Source organism: Alligator sinensis, unplaced genomic scaffold (assembly GCF_000455745.1).
Source record: "Alligator sinensis unplaced genomic scaffold, ASM45574v1 scaffold541_1, whole genome shotgun sequence".
In the NCBI taxonomy this organism is placed as follows: domain Eukaryota; kingdom Metazoa; phylum Chordata; order Crocodylia; family Alligatoridae; genus Alligator; species Alligator sinensis.
In genome coordinates this window covers 542,600-562,804 of record NW_005842602.1, presented here as the reverse complement: position 1 = coordinate 562,804, position 20,205 = coordinate 542,600, and the positions used below count along the sequence as shown (strand labels likewise).

The following is a 20,205-nucleotide window of genomic DNA, read 5'->3' as shown; positions in this document are numbered from 1 at the left end:
GCAGCAAAAGAAGTTTAGTCAAATATTATGGAAAACTTTCTCACAAGGAGGGCAGTAAAATACTAGAACAGAGGTGGTGGAATCTCCATCCTTGGAGGTTTTTAAGACCTGGCTAGACAAAGCCTTGGCTGGGATGATCTGGTTGGGGCTGGTCCTACTCTGAGCAGGGGGTTAAACTACTAGATGATCTGAGGTCCCTTCCAACCCTAATTTTCCATGATTCTGTGATCTGCTACTTGTATCCTCAACTTTCTATTCCAGAAAGTTGTCTTCCACACAAGTTAGGAACTTGCTCAACATGCTATGTTTAGCTGTATGATTCTTCCAGCTGTCCAGAAAATTGAAGTCTGTCATCGGTACAATCTGCATAACTTTTTAGATAGTTTTGTCACCTTCAAGAGGGCTTCATCCACCTTTTCTTTCTGATTTGGTGGTCTGTAATACTTTCGTACCACTATATTGGGCTGTATATTTCACCTTTTATCTTCACCCAAATGCACTCTGAAATCCTGCCTTCTTCCTCCTGAACCAGGGAACCAGTGATATACAAGGCTGTGCCCCCACCTTTTCTCCCAACCCTGTCTTTCCAAAACAGAGTGTAGCCCTCAATACTGACATTTGAGTCATAAGAGCTGTTCTATTAAGTCTCTGTGATACCAGTCAGATTGTGGTTCCTTTCACAGGCAGTGATTTTTTAGCTCATCTTCTTTGTTCCCTATTCTTCTCTCATTTGTGTACATACATCAGACATATTTTGCGTTCTGACCTACTTGTTTCCCTTTTGCATCACTTGCTGATGTCCTGTGGCTCTCTAGCCCTTTCCCACAGTTGAACTATTTCTTCAGGTCTTTTCCCCTCTGGATTGTCTGCTGTGTTGCTAATTGGTTTTGTTTACCATTCCCTGTGGAATCTAGTTTAAAACCTTCCATACTGTTCTGGTCAGATGGATCATGTCTCTTAATAGCAGTCCTCATCCCCAGAACATCTGCCAATTATCAGAGAATCGAAAGCCTTTCTAAAACCACTGTCTTAGCCATGTGTTTATTTCCGTGATGCAATGGTCACCGTTAGGGTCCTTACCTTCCACAGGGAGGTTGATGAGAACACTGCTCATGCTTCAGACTCCTTAATCCTTCTGCCAGGACCCTCATACTCTCCTCTGATCTATTTAGTGTCATTCCTGGTACTATCGTTGGTGCCTACATGGTCAAGCAGGAAAGGATGATTTCTGGCAATTTTTCTGTGATAGCCTGAATACATGCTTCTGGCAGGCAGCAAGCCTTCTGGGATTCCATATTTGGATGACAAATTTGTGCATCTGTCCTCTGCAGAAGGGAGTCACCAACTACCACCACTCTCCTTTTCTTCCTTGGTGCAGTGGTCTTAGAGCCCTCATTCCTGCGGCCCTGTACTTCATGCTCTCTAGACTACTGAGTCCTCTGGATCTTTCCCACTGATGTCCTCACCTCTGCCTTTTCCCCTAGCTGTTCTGCTGCAGAATGCTTGAAAGCAGTTGCTGACTTTAGACACTTAAACCTCCTAGTAAATAGATCTTAATTGTCAATTCTTGTCAGATATGGTAAGGATGATTTTTGAGTTCAGCATATGTTTTGAGGTACCATTAATTGTTGAGAAGTTACAGCCACTGGATTACACTGAAACTAATTTTAGATAAAGATTTTGCTCCATTTAGATAACTGATGATGCTAATCAGTGGATACAGATGTCATTATATTTAACCTTCCTTTAAAAATTTAAGGGGAGGAATAATTTTCAAAGTAGAATGGGACTATGTTCAAATACCAACCTTTTTATACTGCTTGGAAGTATAGGGAGATAATAATTAGGAAAAATTAAGAGATTCCGTCATCTTGGAATACGCTGCACTTAAACATGACATCTAAAAATACTTTTAGGTGCCATTGTCTACCCCAGCAGGTTTTTAAGACTACGTCATTACTTTGTGTTAGAAGAAAAAAAAATAAGTAGGGGAAGCTGACTGCATGGGGAAGGTAATGAATCTGATTACACATACACACAGCTCTGTTAATTTTAGAGAATAAACAAGCTGGAGAAGAAGAAAAACTTGTGTATTTTTCAGTATGTTATTATAGCTGTTACTTAAAATAATAGTTTAAAAAAGAAGCAAGATGTTAAGTTGATCGCATCATTAAGTACCATTTAAATTTTGTTTTAGACAGTGAGTATAGCTTAATATTGGTGGTAGTTACTTCTGCCACTATGACAGGCAGAGCTTCTGTATTGTATAATTACAGTTTCTTAGAAGCATACTCTTGGGCAAGTGAGTTTGAGCAAAATGTTGAATACCCTTGTGCTGGGTGCCAGTTTACAAGAAACTTTAGCTATAAGATAATTTACTAACACATTTCTTCTTCTGTATTTTTATTAATAAAGAAGAGCCTAAAAAATGCGATGGGTCCCGCTTATGTCTGAAAACACTTGACAAGCTCAGAGAATTCTCCAGTGATTCAGGGCAGTCACATACAAGAAGCCAAGTACTTTCGTTTCAAGGGAGCCAATCTGCGGGATTGGAAAAATGTCCCAGTATTGCAGAAAGAACTTTGGAAACAAATAGCTCTCTTCATTCTGAGGAGACTGGTTCACAGATCAGTCGGAAGGTATGCAGAGCTGATCACTCAGTCACAGTGCAGCTGGGGTTGCTTTATGTGATTAAAATATAGGCTTGATTATTGGGTTTCTTTTGCATTTCGGTATGGTAGAATTCAACATAGAATTGTCCAATACTGCACCAACATCATCTGACATTTATATATTGTATTTTTCTGAATTCTTAATACAGTAAGCAGAACAGCTTTTGTCATTCTTCAGTAGTGTTAAACAGCACAATTGAAGTTGTAATGTTTTTCTGTAAATAAGTGATGTTTAAAGATCAGAAGACACAAATGTTGGTGGCAGAAGATTATGGGTGAAGGTGTTCACAGAGTATATTCTCTCCAGTGTGGTAGCTGGCTCAGCTTCTGTTCAGTTTGGGAAATATAATAAGTATTGCAGAAGTTCTTGTTATTTCTCTCTCAGAACCTGGGTATAGAATTATTACTGGACTACATCATGTCAAAGTTGCATTTAAGGTTGTTAACTACAATGTAATCTTACAACAACCACCCACTTTTAATGGTACCAATATCAGAACTAATTTTTCATTATGATGCAGGAAATTGACTAACCCTATTATAGTAAATACTCTCTTTTCATGTATTTTTTTTCCTTGTTCATTTCTTATGGGGGTTTGTTACAAAACTATTGCATTGTAAAGCAAGTCCCCCTTATTATGTATTTTGGGACTTCCTTATTTGAAAAATCGTTGGTTACAAAGCAAACAAATAGAGAACTAACTAGTGGCTCTAGGTTCCCAAAACACATTTGGGTCTGGGTCCTTCAGTCTGCTCTGTGTAAAAGAACCTCTACAAGAGCAGAGGGCTGCCTACCATGGTAGGTTAGCAGTATACTTATGCTTTTCTTATGTCATCTTTGCTTCATTTTCTCATCTGTAAAAGGGGGTTTGTAATACCTTTTTGTCCATTCCTTGACTCTCGTTTGTGTAGATTTTTAGCTCTTTGGGCCTAGGGTTGCCTGTGACTCTCTGTTTTTCACAGTACCTTGTTCAATAAAGCCATAATTTTGGTTGCAACTCCTAGGTACTATTGTAATACAACTAAATAGCAAGTGAAATGCATTTTTTAATTCTTGAATGTGATAATAGTTTTTCTACAGCTTATGGGATACTTCACTCCAAAACTTATATGGCTTAAAAGCAAATGTGAGCCGAGGTATGATTAAACAAAGTATTATATTTTTGAGTATGCTTTCTTAGTTGCTACAGTACTTTTTTTTTCTTCACAGGAAGAGCCGTGCTTTGACCTTAATCAGTTTTCAGCATCGCATAAGAGTTATGAAAAACCTCAAAATACTTCTGATACAAATATTAATAAAAGAACTAAAACTGTTTACACTCCACTGGAACTTCAAGTCATAGAACTGAAGAAACAGTATAAGGATGCTATTTTGTGTGTGGAATGTGGGTACAAGTATCGTTTCTTTGGAGAAGATGCAGAGGTAAGTTATGTTTATTAATGCTACTTGATGATACTCGTATTACTGTGTTGCATTGCATATACAGATAGATGGTATAATGAGGAGGCAGCTGAGAGACTCATTTTAAAAAATACGTTAAATATTGGAAGTTAACATCGCTAATATTTCTGCTCTTTAAGTTGAAAGGTTTGCATTACAAATAGCTAGGGACCTACTCAAATTGAAGAGGCAGGCAGTCAGTTTTGTGGACAGATTGTGGGGCTGGCTGCCATTTTTGCAGCCTTATAATGGTGGGAGCCTGCCCATGCCTCTGGCCAAGGGGCCCTCCACCGCTGATTGGTTAAGAGGGCTGTCTATCATGTGGCCCCTGCCCCTCTGTTGATTGGTGGAGAGGGGTAGGGCCGCATGATGGACAGCCCTCAACCAATCAGCAGCAAGAGGTGGGTGGGACAGCAGCTATCTTGCCTACTCCCCTTCATGCTGGCAGTCCCCCTTCTATTCCCTCCCTGCCCCCCTCCCTTTCCTGGTGGGCTGTGTGGCTGGGTTGCTGTGTCCATTAGAACTGGTGTCTCTCACCGAGGAACCAGCGTTTTACTTTTAGCAAGTTGTCCATTCCACCCCTCCCCCCTTCCTCCCCACCACATATTTCACAGACATCACCCAATTTGTCAACATCCGCAAAATCATGATTTGAGTAGGTCCCTACAAATAGCCTGTGCACAAAAACAGTGTTATGAAAATATTTGCAATATTCCTTCCCAAATGTGAGAGTTGAAGAAATACTACTGATACTACAATAACATTTTCTTGTCTGCCAGAGGTAAAATGGCAGTATTGTTAAGGATGGGTGCTGTATCGTGGCACAGAAAATGGGCAAAGTGGAAATAGCTTGATAGCAAATTAGTCAGATTTTCTGTAACAAAATGCAATGTGTATCTGAGCTTCACATTTTAAAAGCAATGTAGACAAATTAGAGGGGGCCCAGATTGCAGGAAACAAAAATGATAAAGTGGTTGCAAGGCAAATTGTTGGACAGAAAGTTTAGGAGAACTGGGTATGTTTAGCTTGCAGAAAAGGTGTTTAAGGGGAAACATCTTGGCAGTCTTCAGATCTCTGAAAGGCTACCATAAGGGAGAAGGACAACAGTATTTCTCCCTTACTGCAAAGGGTAAGATGTGAAGCAGTGGTTTGAACTGTAGCAAATTAGATATCAGGAAAAACTTCCTAACTGTTAGAAGAGTAAGTTAGTGGGATAGACTGCCTAGGGAAGTTATGGGATCTTCTTCACTGGAGGTTTTCAAGAAGAGGTTGGATAAGCACTGGTCAGGGATGATTTAAGTGTGTCATTCCTGCATGTCTGCCACAAGTTGAACTAGTAGATTGCCCTTGAGGTCCTTTCAGATCCTGTGATTCTGTGGTTTCAAGAGCTTTATTTACAGATAATAACACAACTTGCAATTTTAATAGAGGAAGGGGGTAGTGATTTAGAATATTAACATTATATTTGACACATTTGGTTATGAAATTTTTTCAATTGCTACATCTGTGCATACCAAAGCTATCTAAATAAGAAAACTTTCAAGGGATCCTGAGCTCAACAGTCTGCAAACCATAAATTGATCCATAAACAATCTTTTCTAGTCTGTCTACAAATCATTAGTATTGATTTTTAAGTCCACACCCTTTCCATATTTAATTAAGACCACAGGGAAAATTATTCTTGCTTAGGTATTGGAGGCTTCATTTCCCCAATTTATTTTTGTATTATTTATTTGGCTTGCTAATTTGCTAGCAGATTTACTCCCTCAAATTGAAAACGTATTATCGGGGAGTTGGGGAGCGATGTGTGTATGTGTGTTGCAGCTTTGCCATAGTTTCTGCTACAGACTGCTTCTTCAGGCTGGTGGATTTTTGTGCAGGACCCTAGCCTCTGGAAAAAAAAAGTTTTTGTTTTATGTCATATTTAGCAGTGGCAATGATACTATTCCTGACAGTATTTAAGTAACCCAGTGATGTTTAAAGTTTAGTTGAAGTGCATTATGTAGTTACTTAGTCTGAGGTAACAATTTTCCATCGCAATTGGACTTCAGTGGGCACTATTTGGCTCTTTGCATATTTTCTGTGATAGGGCCCTGAAGGAAATAGGGTAAATTTACGCTACTCACTTACGATGCCACAGAACATGACATGTTTCTTTGCATGTGCAAACTGGAAATGCTGGAAATGCCTTGGTGGCTCCTTGGCTTTCAGCAGTTTGTTGGCTTGTGTCTCACTGCATGTGAGTGGCTACCCTAGTTCCAGTTAGAGGTGCACCAACATATCAGTCGGTTATTGGATTGGCACTGATATAAAGAAAATTGTCTGTATTAGAAATCTGCCTGATATAGCTGATAATTTGGCTAATAAATGGCCTGTGCATGCGCACAGCTGCAGTGCAGCACATAGGCGGCAAGGAGCACAGCCCAGCAGCTTGGAAAGCTGCATCCAGCTGGTAAGTCTGTTGTGGTAGAAGGGGAGGGGGGAGGGAATTGGCACGTGTGGTGCAGATCAAGGCCCCCGCAGTAAGGGAGGAGTGGGGCTGGGGCAAGTGCTGCCCAGTTGGGGCAGGGTGGGTGCAGGACAGAGCCATGGCTTGTCTGGGGAGCGCAGGGAGGGGGTGGGGTGTGGCTTCTGTTGCTGCCCGCTGCTCATCTGGCGCTCGTTCGACGACTCCTGCCATGGCTCCCACTGCTTGTCCAGGAGTGTATTGGGGTGTGCCCCCAGATCTGCACAGGGCGGGGTGGGGCTGTGCTTGGGGCAGGCAGCAGCAGCAGCAGCACTAGGATGGGGCTATGGTAGGGGCTGCAGCCACCCCAAAATTCACCGTAGCTTCCCCCCCTGCACTGCTGCCTGCCCCAAGTGCAGCCCCACCCTGCCAGGAAGAGCTTGGCGTGGACCCAGCCCGCCCCACGTAGATCCAGGGGCATGCACCCCTCCCATACTCTCCCGGACAAGCGGTGGGAGCAGCGGCGGAGCTGCTGGACCAACAGGAGAGTGCCAAATGAGCCGCTGGGCCCGTGGCAGGGGGGGGGGGGTGGGCCAGTGGCAGGTAGTGGTGGGACCTGCCCCACATGCTGCGGATGAGCTGCAGCTCCGTCCTGCCCCGTCCCAGCTGGGCAGCTTGCCCCAGCCCCTCTCCTCCCTCACTGGGGGCCTTGATCTGCGCCCCTCATGTCCCTTCCCTCCTCTTCCACCACAAGAGACTTATCAGCTGCATGCAGCTCTTTAAGCTGCTGGGCTGGTATCAGAAATCGTATCGATATCAGCCGATATGCCGTCTTAAAAATTGGCTATCGGTATTGACCCCAAAAATCTATGTAAGTGCACCCCTAGTTCTAGCTGGGAAAGTAGTATGCACAGAGCAGCACAGTGCGTCTCAGTAGGGAGATGCCTGGGACTACTTAAGCGGTGTACATATACCATCAGGTGACAAGTAAAATAGTGCACTCCTCTGTTCATAATAGGACACTGAGGAGCTGAACTGTTACTCCATCGTTTGTTTTCCAGTGCTTCTGTTTTGCTACTTAGACATTCTGAGATGCTCAGCCATAGCTTTGATGAATAGGTACTTTTTCACAAGTTTGTATTTCTAGTACATCTGTTGTTGTTGCAAATTACTCCAGTGAGTGAGCCTGACGTGAATTGTTGACCAGTGTATTCTTTTCTTGCTTTACAGATTGCTGCTAAGGAGCTAAATATTTTCTGTCATCTGGATCACAACTTCATGACTGCTAGCATACCAACCTTCAGGCTGTTTGTGCATGTGCGGCGACTTGTAGCAAAAGGACATAAGGTTATTTTTGGCTTTGATTAGTTTGTTTAACACATGGGTGGCAGACCTGTGGCATGGGTGCCAAAGGTGGCACATGCAGCCTCTGTATGTGGCGTGTGGCAGATTAGGGAGGGGATGGGCAGAACAGTAGGGCATGGAGCAGAAAGCTGAGCAGCAGAGCTGGTAAGAGAAGGGGATCAGAGTGGCAGTTGGGGAGGGCTTGGGGCATATATGTGGCACACCTGTCAGAAAGGTTGGCCCCCACTGGTTTAACTTTAACCTGAGTTTCGTGTTTAACTGAAGTAATTTACAAGCTTAACATGGGTGTATGACTTGCTTAAAAAATCACAAAGTATGAAACTTATCATGTGTTTTGAAACTAAAATTGTTACACCCTTCCCTGGGCTCTTCCTGTATGAGATGTCTTGGAGTGTAAATAGATTTGCATCTCTTCATTCTATAGCACTTAGGTTCACAGTTTAATTTGGGAGCAGATCTTACTGTGTGAGATACAAAGTACTGAAAAAAGGCAGCATTTTCTCTCTCTCCTTTGTGTTCTCCCCTGCCCCCTTTTTTTCTTTTTAATCCTAACCAACCTTCTGCTTTTCAAGTGTTGTTAAGCAAACCTCTGTCTGTCTCTGATTTATAATCCACCTATCCCAAAAAAGGTTCAAGGTTCAGCTTTCACTAAAAACAGAATAGCTTATAAAGGCAGATAAGATATCATTGGATTTCTTACTGTCTAATTTGACTCTGACTGCCTATGATGAGGATGAACTGATGCATATGGCCTCACTGTGGCAGTTCTCCAGAAGGTGTCTGACTTCTCCCCCCACCAATAAAGGATGTGAGACACGCAGGGAAGGAGGGTAAGAGAGGTTATCTGCAAGTTGCAGGTGAGCAAATTTTGTCCCATCAGTGGGCTGAATTAGTAGGGCTGTTGCTAACCCCTCACCTGCCTATCAGTGTTTAATTTGCTATTTGCATCTCTTAAATTCCAGTGGTATTCTTCAGTTTATTTGGAAAGCTTTTTTTCATCCCACAGTTAATGTTGTTTCCATTTGTGTTTTGGTTCTGTTGCAGGTGGGAGTTGTGAAACAAACGGAGACTGCTGCACTGAAGGCTGTTGGAGAAAACAAAAGCTCCCTCTTTAGCAGAAAGCTGACTGCTCTCTATACCAAATCTACACTGATTGGAGAAGATATCTTTTTTGGTTTAATTACTTTGCTTGTGGAAACAAACGTTTGGTGTGCTTTGTATGGTTGAATGTTCAGTAAGCCTTGCCACTTGTTTCAGCAGCTCCAAAGGGTATGCTTATGGTACCAGCTGAGGAATGGGATGTACTGGCTATCTCATTCCATCTTCTTTTTACCTCTGCATTGGCAAGGATTGTTCTTTATCATGTAGTTGTTGCCTTCCCAATTCTAGCAAAAATTGGTAGAAAATGCGGGAAGTTCACAAGTAAAAACTCAGTTTTTGGGATTTTCAGATATTTTGAAATCTGTGAAGTTAGAAAATGCTGCAGTACTGGAGCCATGTTCTAGTAATAGCAGTTTGTCAAGTTCTGGCAGTTAAAAAAAGCCAGAATTTGGATATAAAGATCAGAATTGTTTTTTTCTAGAAATCAGAGTTCATGAATTAAGAGCTTCCTTACCTTAGTCCTGAGGGGTGCAGAAACATGAGAGCAGGATTTTCTGCTTGCAGAGGAAAGGGTATTGCATATTGGACAAGATTAGAGCAAACATTGGTTTATATTTCATTTCTAACAGTTAACTTAAAAAATCCAGGGCAGACAAGGATTCAGTCTACTACTAACCAATAGGGCTGTGTGAAATTTTGGCAGCTGTTTCGTTTTGAAGGTGTTTCAGACCATTTTGGTGCTCGAAACACCAAATCTGAATTGAGTTGGAAGGCTCAAAAAAATCTCCAAAATGAAATGAGGCATTCAAAACGTTTCAGAAATGTTTTGGTGATGTTTCGGAAACTTTAGGCGTTTCAGAGCCAGGCTTGCAGGGAAACAGCTATACGCTGCTGCCATGCTGCGTGACTCGGCTCCTCAAGGAGAAGAGATCTGTGCTGGGGGTCTCCGCCATCACTGCCTGCCCCCCCGTTATCCCAGTGACATGGGACTGCACGGGGCAGGCAGCGGCAGCTAGGAGACCCTGGTGTGGATCTCTGCTCCCTGCGGAGCCAGGTCACGCAGCAGGGCAGTGCTGGTCCCTGATGGGCAACCTGGCTCCACAGAGAGCAGCGATATGGGGTTGCACATAGCGGGCAGGAGACCCCAGCACCAATCTCTGGTCCCTGCCGCCTGACCTGGCTCTTCAGGGAGCACAGATCCGAGGCTGCACGGGTTGGACAGCAGCAGCGAGGAGACTCCTGGCACAGATCTCTGCTCCCTCAGGAGCCAGGTCTCGTAGCAGGGCAGTGCTGGTCCCTGCTGTGTGACCTGGCTCTGCAGGGATCAGAGATCTGCATGGGGGTTTTCTCACCTGCACGGAGGGCAGTGGCCCTCCCTCTCCCCTGGACAAGCCGCCCACTGCCCCATCCTGCTCCCTGCTGGGGCTCTACAGCCCCTGGCCCCAAGCCCTGCCCAGCTGGGCTTCGAAACAGATTTGGAGGAGATTTGGCCAAAATGAAACAGGACAGCGATCTGAAACACGAGAATGAATCACTGTCCTCTGAAATGGCCGAAACTGAAACCAAATCGAAACGCAGCCATTTTGCATAGCCCTACTAACCAAAACTAATAGTACTTGAAAGTCTTTCCAAAGCTTAGGCTGTGATCATGATGAATAACATTTGTTAGAGATTTAAGTTCATTGTAATATAGTAGGGGGTCACATGTTTCCTGCAAGTCTTGCTTTCTCCAAAAGTGTTAATGGATTGTTGGAGGTCTAGGCTTTTTTTTTTTTTTTTTGGTATGCCTGAATTAGTTTTTTGACCGGTTGATAGATGTAGCATTAGTAAATCATTGTAAGAGATCTTGAGAACAGGAAGGGGTTGAGGTTATGGAGTTGACAGGGTTTTGAAGAAAAGGGGGTTAGCATTATGAGCCTAAGGCCAGTTCCCGCTGAGGAATTGAGTTAGTCAAGCTCTCATACTTGCTGGTGAAATAGGTTATCAAAAGGCGTTAAAAACAGCTTTGACCAGTACAGCTGTTTCCTTCCACTTCTATTTTTTTTCCTCCATTTCTTTTGTTTTTGTCTTTTTTTCTCCATTTCTTAGTCATTGCTTCTTTCTGAGCAGGGAGAGTGCAAAGGCAGTAGGGAATTTGATTTCTGATGCAGTCCACTATTGTTGGGCTCTGACTTCATGGTACAAGGAAATGGCTTTTTAATGGGCTGATCCGGTGTATACAGACACTGTGGCATTCTGTGATTACATGGATGTGGGATCATCATTTACTTAGATCAGTGGCTCTTAACCTTTTTTTTAGTCTTAAAAAGTCCTCCATAAGTTTTCTGAATTTTCTGGCACCCTTGTGGAGAATCACTGAGCTATAATCTAAATTCAGAAAAGATATGGATGGGGGCTTTGAGGCTCAAAAGACCAAGAACCACTGATCTAACTGTGCCACGTAAGAGAGGCAGGGGGCAGGACCTAACCCTGCTGTGTGCCCTGCTCTTTTCACTGTCTGGTTACCCCTGTCTGTACCTGAGGGAGCAAGCACAGCTCTTGCAACTGACACTGATCCAGTCAGATCTCATATGCTGGTGACTGCACCTGGAGCCCCTCCTGCTGGCTTAGGAGCTTGTGAGTTGTGGCGGGGATGAGCTGGGCTTCAGGACATGCTGCTGACAGTGTGGGAACAGCCAACACAGGAGCTGCCTGAGGGCAGGCGAGGTCAGTGGCAAGAACAGTCCTCAGAGAAGCAGTCGCAAGCACTGCTGAGGCAGCTGGGTCAGGCACCGAGCCCTGGATGGGGGAGGAGAGTATTTACTTCCTTGCATAGGTGCTGGGTGGTGCACCAACCTTAATCCTGCAGCACCCCTGTTGAAAATCACTGGTTGAGGCTGCATATGGGCATTATATTTCTCCTGGGAAAATCACCATTCTTCCTGTAGAAATGAGAAGTATATAAGCACTCACTAAATTTATCCAGGGGAGTGGGGGGAATGCCTTTTCTGGGAAACTATTTCCTAGGTCTCAACCTGAAAGATCTGCCTTGTGAGAGAGTTTTTCTTTTGCAAGAACGAATGCTTGTAGGCTCCCCTCCCAGTTCGATTTGGGAGAGAAAAGGAGAGGAAGGGAGTAACTGCTGCTCCCTACTTCTTCCCAAACTCGGTAGTCCCCATTTTGGGGAAGGGGCTCTGCTGGTCCCTGCCAGTTTCCCATTGCTGCCCCCACCATCCAGCTTGGCAGCAGGGGTGGGGATCGCAAAGCCCAGGAACTGGGAATCAGGGTTGGGGAGGCTGCCCCCAAAGCTGGTTCCCAGTCCCCATCAGCTTCCCATTGCTGTGTCAGAGATTACAAAGCTGTGGTGCCTTTGAACTGAGGCTGGGGAAGCTCTCTCTGCCCCGGTTCTGAGCCCTGTGGACTTCAAATGGTACCTCTGCCTGCCCCAGTTCATGACCCTTTGGGCTTTAAATGTTGTGTGTGTTGCTCAACTGGACAGTACAATTGGTGAGTTAAAAACTGGAGATCTGGGACCCAGGGTCAGGGAAGCTGTCCCCAGCCCCACTTTCCCATGCATTCAGCTTTGTCATCCCATGTGCAGCCCACCTTGATTGTACACAAGGTGATTTAAAACCTAAGGGACTGCCAATTTGATAGTCTGCCCCTTCCCAGGCAGGGGAGGAGAGAAGGCTGATAAGTAATGGGTTTTCCTAAAGATAGGTGTGGCCCAGGGAGTAGCCCTCTAGTGCTCCTGGCTGGAGAGCTTGCTTATGTAGCCCTGTAGCTAGGGGGCTGGAATGCATGTGCTCCAGCTCCTGGGCAGTAGAAATGAACACCTGTATGCAGCTATAGATTATGGGGCTTTCTGCACTTTGAATGTTACCATAATCTACATCTATTCCATACAGGGAAGATAGGCTTTCTTCTGTCAAATTGCTCTTTTTGTTGTTTATGTGGAATAATAGGTGGAAGGAAAATTGTTGCAAGGTCCATCTTTGGCTATGTCTTTGTGAATTCCTAGTTCATGGTTTTTTTTTTAACATTTATTAAATGTGAACCCCTTGCTGAAGCTAGATGATCCTGCAGATGTTGAAGAAATAACATCTGATGTCACAGATAACTATCTACTTTGTATCTGTGAAAATGAAGAAAACTCGAGAGAGAAAAAGAAAGGGGATGCTGTTATTGGCATTGTGGTAAGTAGTCCTTGAGAAATATCTGATTTTTGTGGCTAAGGTTTGTTTCATGAACTGTAAAATTCCTTTATGATGAGTGACTCCTCATATTAGTGGAATTTATAAAACACAATGCAAAATAAAATAAAAAATGGCATCACCTAGGGGTGTACCAATACAGATTTTCTTGTCCGATACTGATAGCCAATTATTAACCAGCCATATTGGCTAATGCCGATCCGATGACCAATATTTAATAATAATGCAAGGCATTTTAAATTACTGACATAAATAAAGCTTTCTGGTGTTTTCCAGCAGCCTTGAGCATCTTGTGTATCAGCATCCTCATGCTTAAAAATGATGATTGGGGCTCCTGAACTAAAGCTCATTAAATGAGCCATAGGTAAAGTATCCCTGCCACCATTTGTAAGTATGGGGACACTGATACGCGAGACATTCTGGCATCTTAATTAGAGTGACTGTTGGAGCTGCTCTAATTAAAGTGCTGCCCCCTGCTTCCACTCCTGGAGCACATGTAAAGGTGCCCAGGGCCTGTGCCATTTGCAGGAGGTGGGACTGGCCTAGCAGTTGCCTGTGACTGGCTGTGCAGAGCCCTTCAGCCCGTGTTCTTCTGCTTGATTCCCTTGAACCCCAGCTTGGGGGCAGCTGCCTGAGCCTGCTGAGCAGGGCTGAGGGGGAAGGTGTGAGCCTTCCTGGCTGCCCAGGTCTGGGTGGTCTTTGGATCATGGCAGGGCCATGGAACCATTCCAGGCCTGGAGAAACTGGGCCACTTATCCCCTGCAGCCAGACCCCAGGTCCAGGGAGCAGCTGGACTGTGGGGGGTGGGAGGGAGGGCTTCTTCCTCTTCCCTCCCGTCCCCCTCCTGGTGCTGCTGCTGCCAGGGGATTTGCCCCACAGAGGAGGCTGAATGGACCTGGCACTGGCCTCATGTAGGTCAGGATCTGGCTGGGCTGAGGGTAGCGTGGCATATGCCCACTTTGGGCTCCCCACTCTGCTTCCTTTGCCTTGGGAGCCCCAGTACTCCCTCCCTCACCATGGGGGCCTCGATCTGCTCCCCCATTCCACCATGGGACCTCCCCACCATAGACTTACTTGCTAGAGCCACTCTCGACGCTGCCTGACTGTATTTCCTGGCCATTCGCATGTGCGCAGGCATGCACATACACATGGTGCCCCCTGCATCCTGCTTCTGGCCCCTTGCAGGCTGGAATACTGCCAGCTTGCAAGTGGAAACCCACCATTTCCTAATCTCCACAGGATGTTGCGAATCTGGGACAAATGCTGTCCTGGAGTCATACAGCCCAGGACTTGTCCCAAATAGGGATGCGCAGTCACCCTAGCTGAGGTACCGTGGGAGGACCCTGCCGCATACAGCCTGGAGGAGAGCGACTGCCTCAGCACCTGCTGCCACGCTCTGCCCCAGGGGCAGTCTCTGCCAGGTTCTGCCCCTGGCCCCTGGAGCAAGGACCCCTGGGCACTGCAGGCTGGGCAGCTCTGCCCACCCCTCTCCACTGCAGTCACGTCTCTGAGGCACTCATTGCCTTTTAAAGTGCCTGCCCTGACTCCAGCCTGCAGTCCACACTGCGCCAGTGCCCAGGACACTGCACCAGCTGCTCTGCTTCACTCCAGCTCAGCCTGGCCCACCAGTGAGGGGATGGAAGTGGGGATGGAAAATGGGTTGGGCCCCTGTTTCTGGATCGGGCCCTCCATGCTCAAGGTCATCCTGGCTCATAGAAAGGAATCCAGGCATCTGGGGGCCCCGGCCCCTCAAGGGAGAGGGAACCCAGGCATCTGGGTCCCTGGCCAGAAGGCATAATTATCAGTAAACATTGGCTACAATGGCCAAAAAAGCTGATCATGTCATTTCCCTTTTATTGGTGCCAATTTGATAAGCAACCAACATATTGGTCTGCCTCTAGTATTACTGATAACGATTTTTTGAAAAGTAATCCTTTGTAAATTCAGTGTGTTTGAAAATTTCAAATGTCACACTGTAGTTGATGGTCTTTAAAATGCTGCTTTTTCTAATGAGTTTTATTATATGCAAAATGATATTGGGAATATAAAACATCATTAAGGCTAGTGATTTTTATGTTTGCTTAAAACACTTTAAGCAAATACATATACCATAAGTATTTAAAAACATTAACAGTTAGTATAATGGTTATTTCCTTACAGAAGCTAAGACTGTAAATCTTTCATTACTGCTAAGATTTCAGTTTTTTTATTACATCGAGTAGATTGAAGAATTTATAAATTGGGAAAATTGTGAAGTGATTAAAATAATTAAATTTCTGTTTACCAACAAATCATATATATAGTCATTTTGATGTTATGTATCACCATGGTGTTTGAGTTGCACAATGTGGGTGTGTCCACACATGCAGGGGCTTGTGCTACAGCAGGGAAAAAAAGTAGTGCTACAGATTTGTGTTGCTACTTGCTGTTGCTCATGCCTCTGCATGTGAGCTTTGGTGTGGGGCAAAATGCCCTGCTTCAGGGAAACTGCCATTTCCCCACTCCCCTTGGCTCCTGGTGGCTGGAGGAGTCGGAGGAGAACTAGAGAGGGTAGCTGCTTTGGCCAGGAGCTAGAGATTTTCCTGGGAGGACTTAGCCTCTGTGCCTGCCAGCACACAGTTCGGGAGCATGTGCCGCACCACTTCTTTAGTATAAGGGGGGTTTTTTTTCTACCCAGATTTCCTGGTAGCAAATTTTGCCTCCAGGCTGCAAATGTGCAGTGTAGGGCACGTTTTAACATGCTGGGCATGCAGTTTGTGGCACCACAAAGAGGTTTGCGGTGCCATAAACCGCATGTGCCTGCATGTCTGGATCCAGCCTATAACTCTGTCCCAGTTATAAAAGCAGATTTTAAATAAATTATTCATTTTAGGGGGATTCCCATATAAATGTCATATCTTTTCAATTATGTTAATTTGCATTGCCTCTTAATAGCAATAGATTATGATATTTGGTGTACTCATGGCATCACAACATCTGAACAATTTGAAGATCTCATTAGCATCATGTTTTGACTAAAATGGTATTGATTCAGAAGATATTGCAATAGAAGCTATGTGCTCTAAGTTTAAAAAATAGGGCGCACCGATAAAGATTTTCTTGGCCAATATCAATAGCCGATTATTAACCAGCCATGTCAGCTGATACGAATTTGATAAGCGATTTAAGGAACACAGCCCTGGAGCTTTGAGAGCAGCGTCCTGCTAGTAAGTCTTTGAGGGGGAGGGGTGTGGGGGGAGCAGATTGAGGCCCGCATGGTGAGAGAGAGGGCTGGGATTGGGGCAGGGGTAGGAGCCAGTACTGCCCAGCCAGGGCAGTGAATGGGACCCTGGGATGGGGTGCAGCCTCTGACCCCAAGCCCACAGCAGGCAGCCTGCCTCCACTCTGTGTACAGATCCTGGAGGGGTCACTGCAGCAGTGGGAAGCCACCTTCCCTGTCTAACTGCACCTTCTGGATGAGCCACCCATGACTGCCCCACACCCTGCTCCGGGGTGCCATTCACCAACCTGGCTGGGCAGCACCTGCTCCTGCCCCATTCCCTCACCCTATAGGCCTTGATCTGCCCCCACCACACCCCTTCCTTCCCCCCTACAGATTTACCAGCAGGATGCTGCTCTCCAAGCTGCTGGGCTGCATTTCTGGCCATTGGTATGTGTGCATCTGTGTGCTTGCATGTGGCATTTATCAGTGACATTATCAGCTACATCAGCTAAAAAAAGCCAATAGCTGATAATGTTAATTTTCCTTTTATCAGTGCCAATCCAATATGCAACCTATATATCGGTGTACCTCTTTTTAAAACGCACTTATTTTTGATTTGCTGCTATCACAAAGACATTGTGGGACATGTGGGAGCCACTATTTTTGCATACAACACCATGCATGTAAAGATTCTGCATTGATTTGCTAAGGCTAATAATTAATGTTGACTAACCAAAACTCTTCCTTGAGCCTTAAATATTCCTGCTTGGTAGCTCTTAAATAATTTTAGTGTTCAGGCAGAAGTGAGCACAAGCTATTTATTTTGGCTTTTATGCCCAAGCAAAGTATAATGTTTGTTGGTGGCAAAAGAAAACCTCAGGGTTTGTGTTTATTTGACAGGCCATCCAGCCCACTACTGGGGAGGTATTTTTTGACAGTTTCCAGGACTCTGCATCTCGCTTAGAGTTAGAGTCTCGAGTTTTGCGCCTCCAGCCAGTTGAACTACTGCTTCCATCAAACTTGTCAGATCAATCTGAAAGGCTCCTCAAGAGTTTAACCTCTTTAAGGTATGTTTTTACATCATGTTGCATTTTACTGCTAGAATGTGTATCTGGAAGCTAGCACTGGTACATAGCTTTGCAAAGAGCTTTTGTAGAATACTTAACAGTTCATCCATGTCATGTTTGGCTTTACTAAATGGTTCTGATAGGGTCACTATGACATCTGAATACTGTGGTACAGCTATTCCCCATGTATATTTCACAACCTTACAATGGCTGAGAGCTATGGGGCCTTCTTCCTCTTCAGCATTTTTGATTAATCAAGCAGGGAGAGCTACATATATTTGGTATGTCTTTAAGTTTCTCGACTGTTTTACATTTAGAATAGTGGACTGAAAATATAATGCCCGCTACATTTATATTTTTTACTCATCTTTCGTTTTTAATGATAGATGCTTAAAAAGAAGTGGGAATGCTTTTTTTTCCAGTGTCGTCTTTGTTATGGAGTTCATTCTGGAATAAAAATAGACTGTATACCTCTAGTTGTATGGCATACTCTGTAAGATAAGTAAATAATTTAATGCTAACCTTTTCAGTGTATATTGTGAACTTTCAAAGTCCTGCAAATGTTCTCTGCGGCTATCAACTTTTTCTGTGAAAGTGTGTGTGTGTGTGTGTAATTTTGCACCTAAATATCCAAGATGCAAAGTTTCTGAAGTAGCCAAAGGATTGCATTCTTTCACAAATGCAATCAAACATGGTCCTGTATCTTGGCAAATTCCTGATAAATTTAATCTGCAGAATGCTGCATTTTTCATTTGACTAGTTAGAGTCTTTTTAGAAATTAAGGAAAAGAATATGATTCATTTCAAGTCTAGTTCTCCTTTTGCAAATGGAAAAATCATAGGTTGTATGCTATCCATTTTCCAGACCAGAAGCATTCTAGGCACGTGCCTAAACTGTGGGAGAAGGTGGGTAGGAACATTTTGATTGACCCAATTAACTAACCTGTAGTGGTTAGTCTGAAACTTGAAATTACAGCCAGCCGCAACAGAGCCCCATTTTCATGCAGACAGAAAAACAGACTAACACATACTTTGTCTAAGGGAGGTGGGAAACGTTTGCTTTTATTCCTATTTATGTTTTTTTCTTTTTTTCAAAATAATGTACTGATAGGTATCTTTTCAGAAGGGCTTATGATTAGTTCTTATCTCATTAAAGGTCAGTTTGTAAGGTGATGGATTTCTTTCAAGGAAAATGCCTTTGGCTTTAAATAATAAAATCACTGAGAGTCTTTAGTAACATTCATAGATTGTAGAGTCAGAAGGGACCACAATGGATCATCATGTCTGACCCCCTGCCAGGAAAGAGGACCGAGGTTAGATGACCCCAGCCAGGTGACTATCTAGCCTCCTCTTGAAGACCTCCAAGCTAGGTGATAGCACCCCCTCTCTTGGAAGCCCATTCCAGATCCTGGCCACCCTTACTGTGAAAATTTTCTTCCTAATATCTAACCTAAATCCACTCTCAACTAGTTTACACCTGTTATTCCTAGTCACTCCCTGGGGTGCCTTAGTAAACAGCGCTTCCCCTATTCCCTGTTGACCTCCCCTAATAAATTTATAGGTGGCCACAAGATCTCCCCTCAGCCATCTCTTGTGAAGGCTGAAGAGATTCAGCTCTCTCAACCTCCACCCGTAGGGTCTATCACGAAGGCCACTAATCATGCGAGTGGCTCTCCTCTGGACCCTCTCAAGATTCCCTGCTTCCCTCTTGAAGTGTGGCGCCCAAAATGGACACAGTACTCCAACTGCGGCCTGACCAATGCTGCATAGAGGGGGAGCATCACCTCCTTTGATCTATTAATCATGCACCTGCTAATGCACGACAAGATGCGATTGGCCTTGTTGATGGCCTCGTTACACTGCCGGCTCATGTTCATCTTGGAGTCAATTATGACTCCAGGATCCCTCTCTGCCTTCGAGCTGCTGAGAAGGACACTCCCTAACCTATGGTGAACAAGTTACTGGTGAACAAGTTAAGAGGCTGTGACTTGGACGACTACACAATCCAGTGGGTGGCGAATTGGTTAGAGGGTCGCACCCAGAGAGTCATAGTGGATGGGTCGGTATCGACCTGGAAGGGTGTGGGCAGTGGGGTCTCGCAGGGCTCGGTCCTTGGACCAATACTCTTCAATGTCTTCATCAGCGACTTGGACGAGGGAGTGAAGTGTACTCTGTCCAAGTTTGTGGATGACACAAAACTGTGGGGAGAAGTGGACACGCCAGAGGGCAGGGAACAGCTACAAGCAGACCTGGACAGGTTGGACAAATGGGCAGAAAACAACAGAATGCAATTCAACAAGGAGAAATGCAAAGTGCTGCACCTAGGGAGGAAAAATGTCCAGCATGCCTACTGCCTAGGAAATGACCTGCTTGGTGGCACGGAAGCGGAAAGGGATCTTGGAGTCCTAGTGGACTCCAAGATGAACATGAGTCGTCAGTGTGACAAAGCCATCAGAAAAGCCAATGGCACTTTATCGTGCATCAGCAGATGCATGACGAACAGAACCAAGGAGGTGATACTTCCCCTCTATCGGGCGCTGGTCAGACCGCAGTTGGAGTACTGCGTGCAATTCTGGGCACCGCACTTCAAGAGAGATGTGGATAACCTGGAGAGGGTCCAGAGAAGGGCCACTCGTATGGTTAAGGGCCTACAGACCAAGCCCTACGAGGAGAGACTAGAGAAACTGGACCTTTTCAGCCTCCGCAAGAGAAGGTTGAG

At 44.8% G+C, this 20,205-nt stretch overlaps 1 protein-coding gene across 5 annotated transcripts in view; it reads left to right on the top strand.

The window, feature by feature from the left end:
• Positions 1-20,205, top strand: part of MSH3 (mutS homolog 3) — a 224,735-nt gene that overhangs the window by 4,657 nt on the left and 199,873 nt on the right. For 3 of the 5 annotated variants that reach the window (XR_003096101.1, XR_003096102.1, XM_006033009.3), the window contains exons 3-8: positions 2,416-2,639; positions 3,883-4,095; positions 7,790-7,906; positions 8,969-9,086; positions 13,055-13,200; positions 17,321-17,487. Coding sequence is in view for 3 of the 5 variants with exons in the window: in XM_006033009.3 (XP_006033071.1) it covers positions 2,416-2,639; positions 3,883-4,095; positions 7,790-7,906; positions 8,969-9,086; positions 13,055-13,200; positions 17,321-17,487 (985 nt within the window). In the remaining 2 variants the exon portion in view is untranslated. The remainder of the gene's footprint in view (positions 1-2,415; positions 2,640-3,882; positions 4,096-7,789; positions 7,907-8,968; positions 9,087-13,054; positions 13,201-17,320; positions 17,488-20,205) is intronic. The other 2 variants (XM_025214756.1, XM_025214757.1) reach the window with 1 other exon arrangement.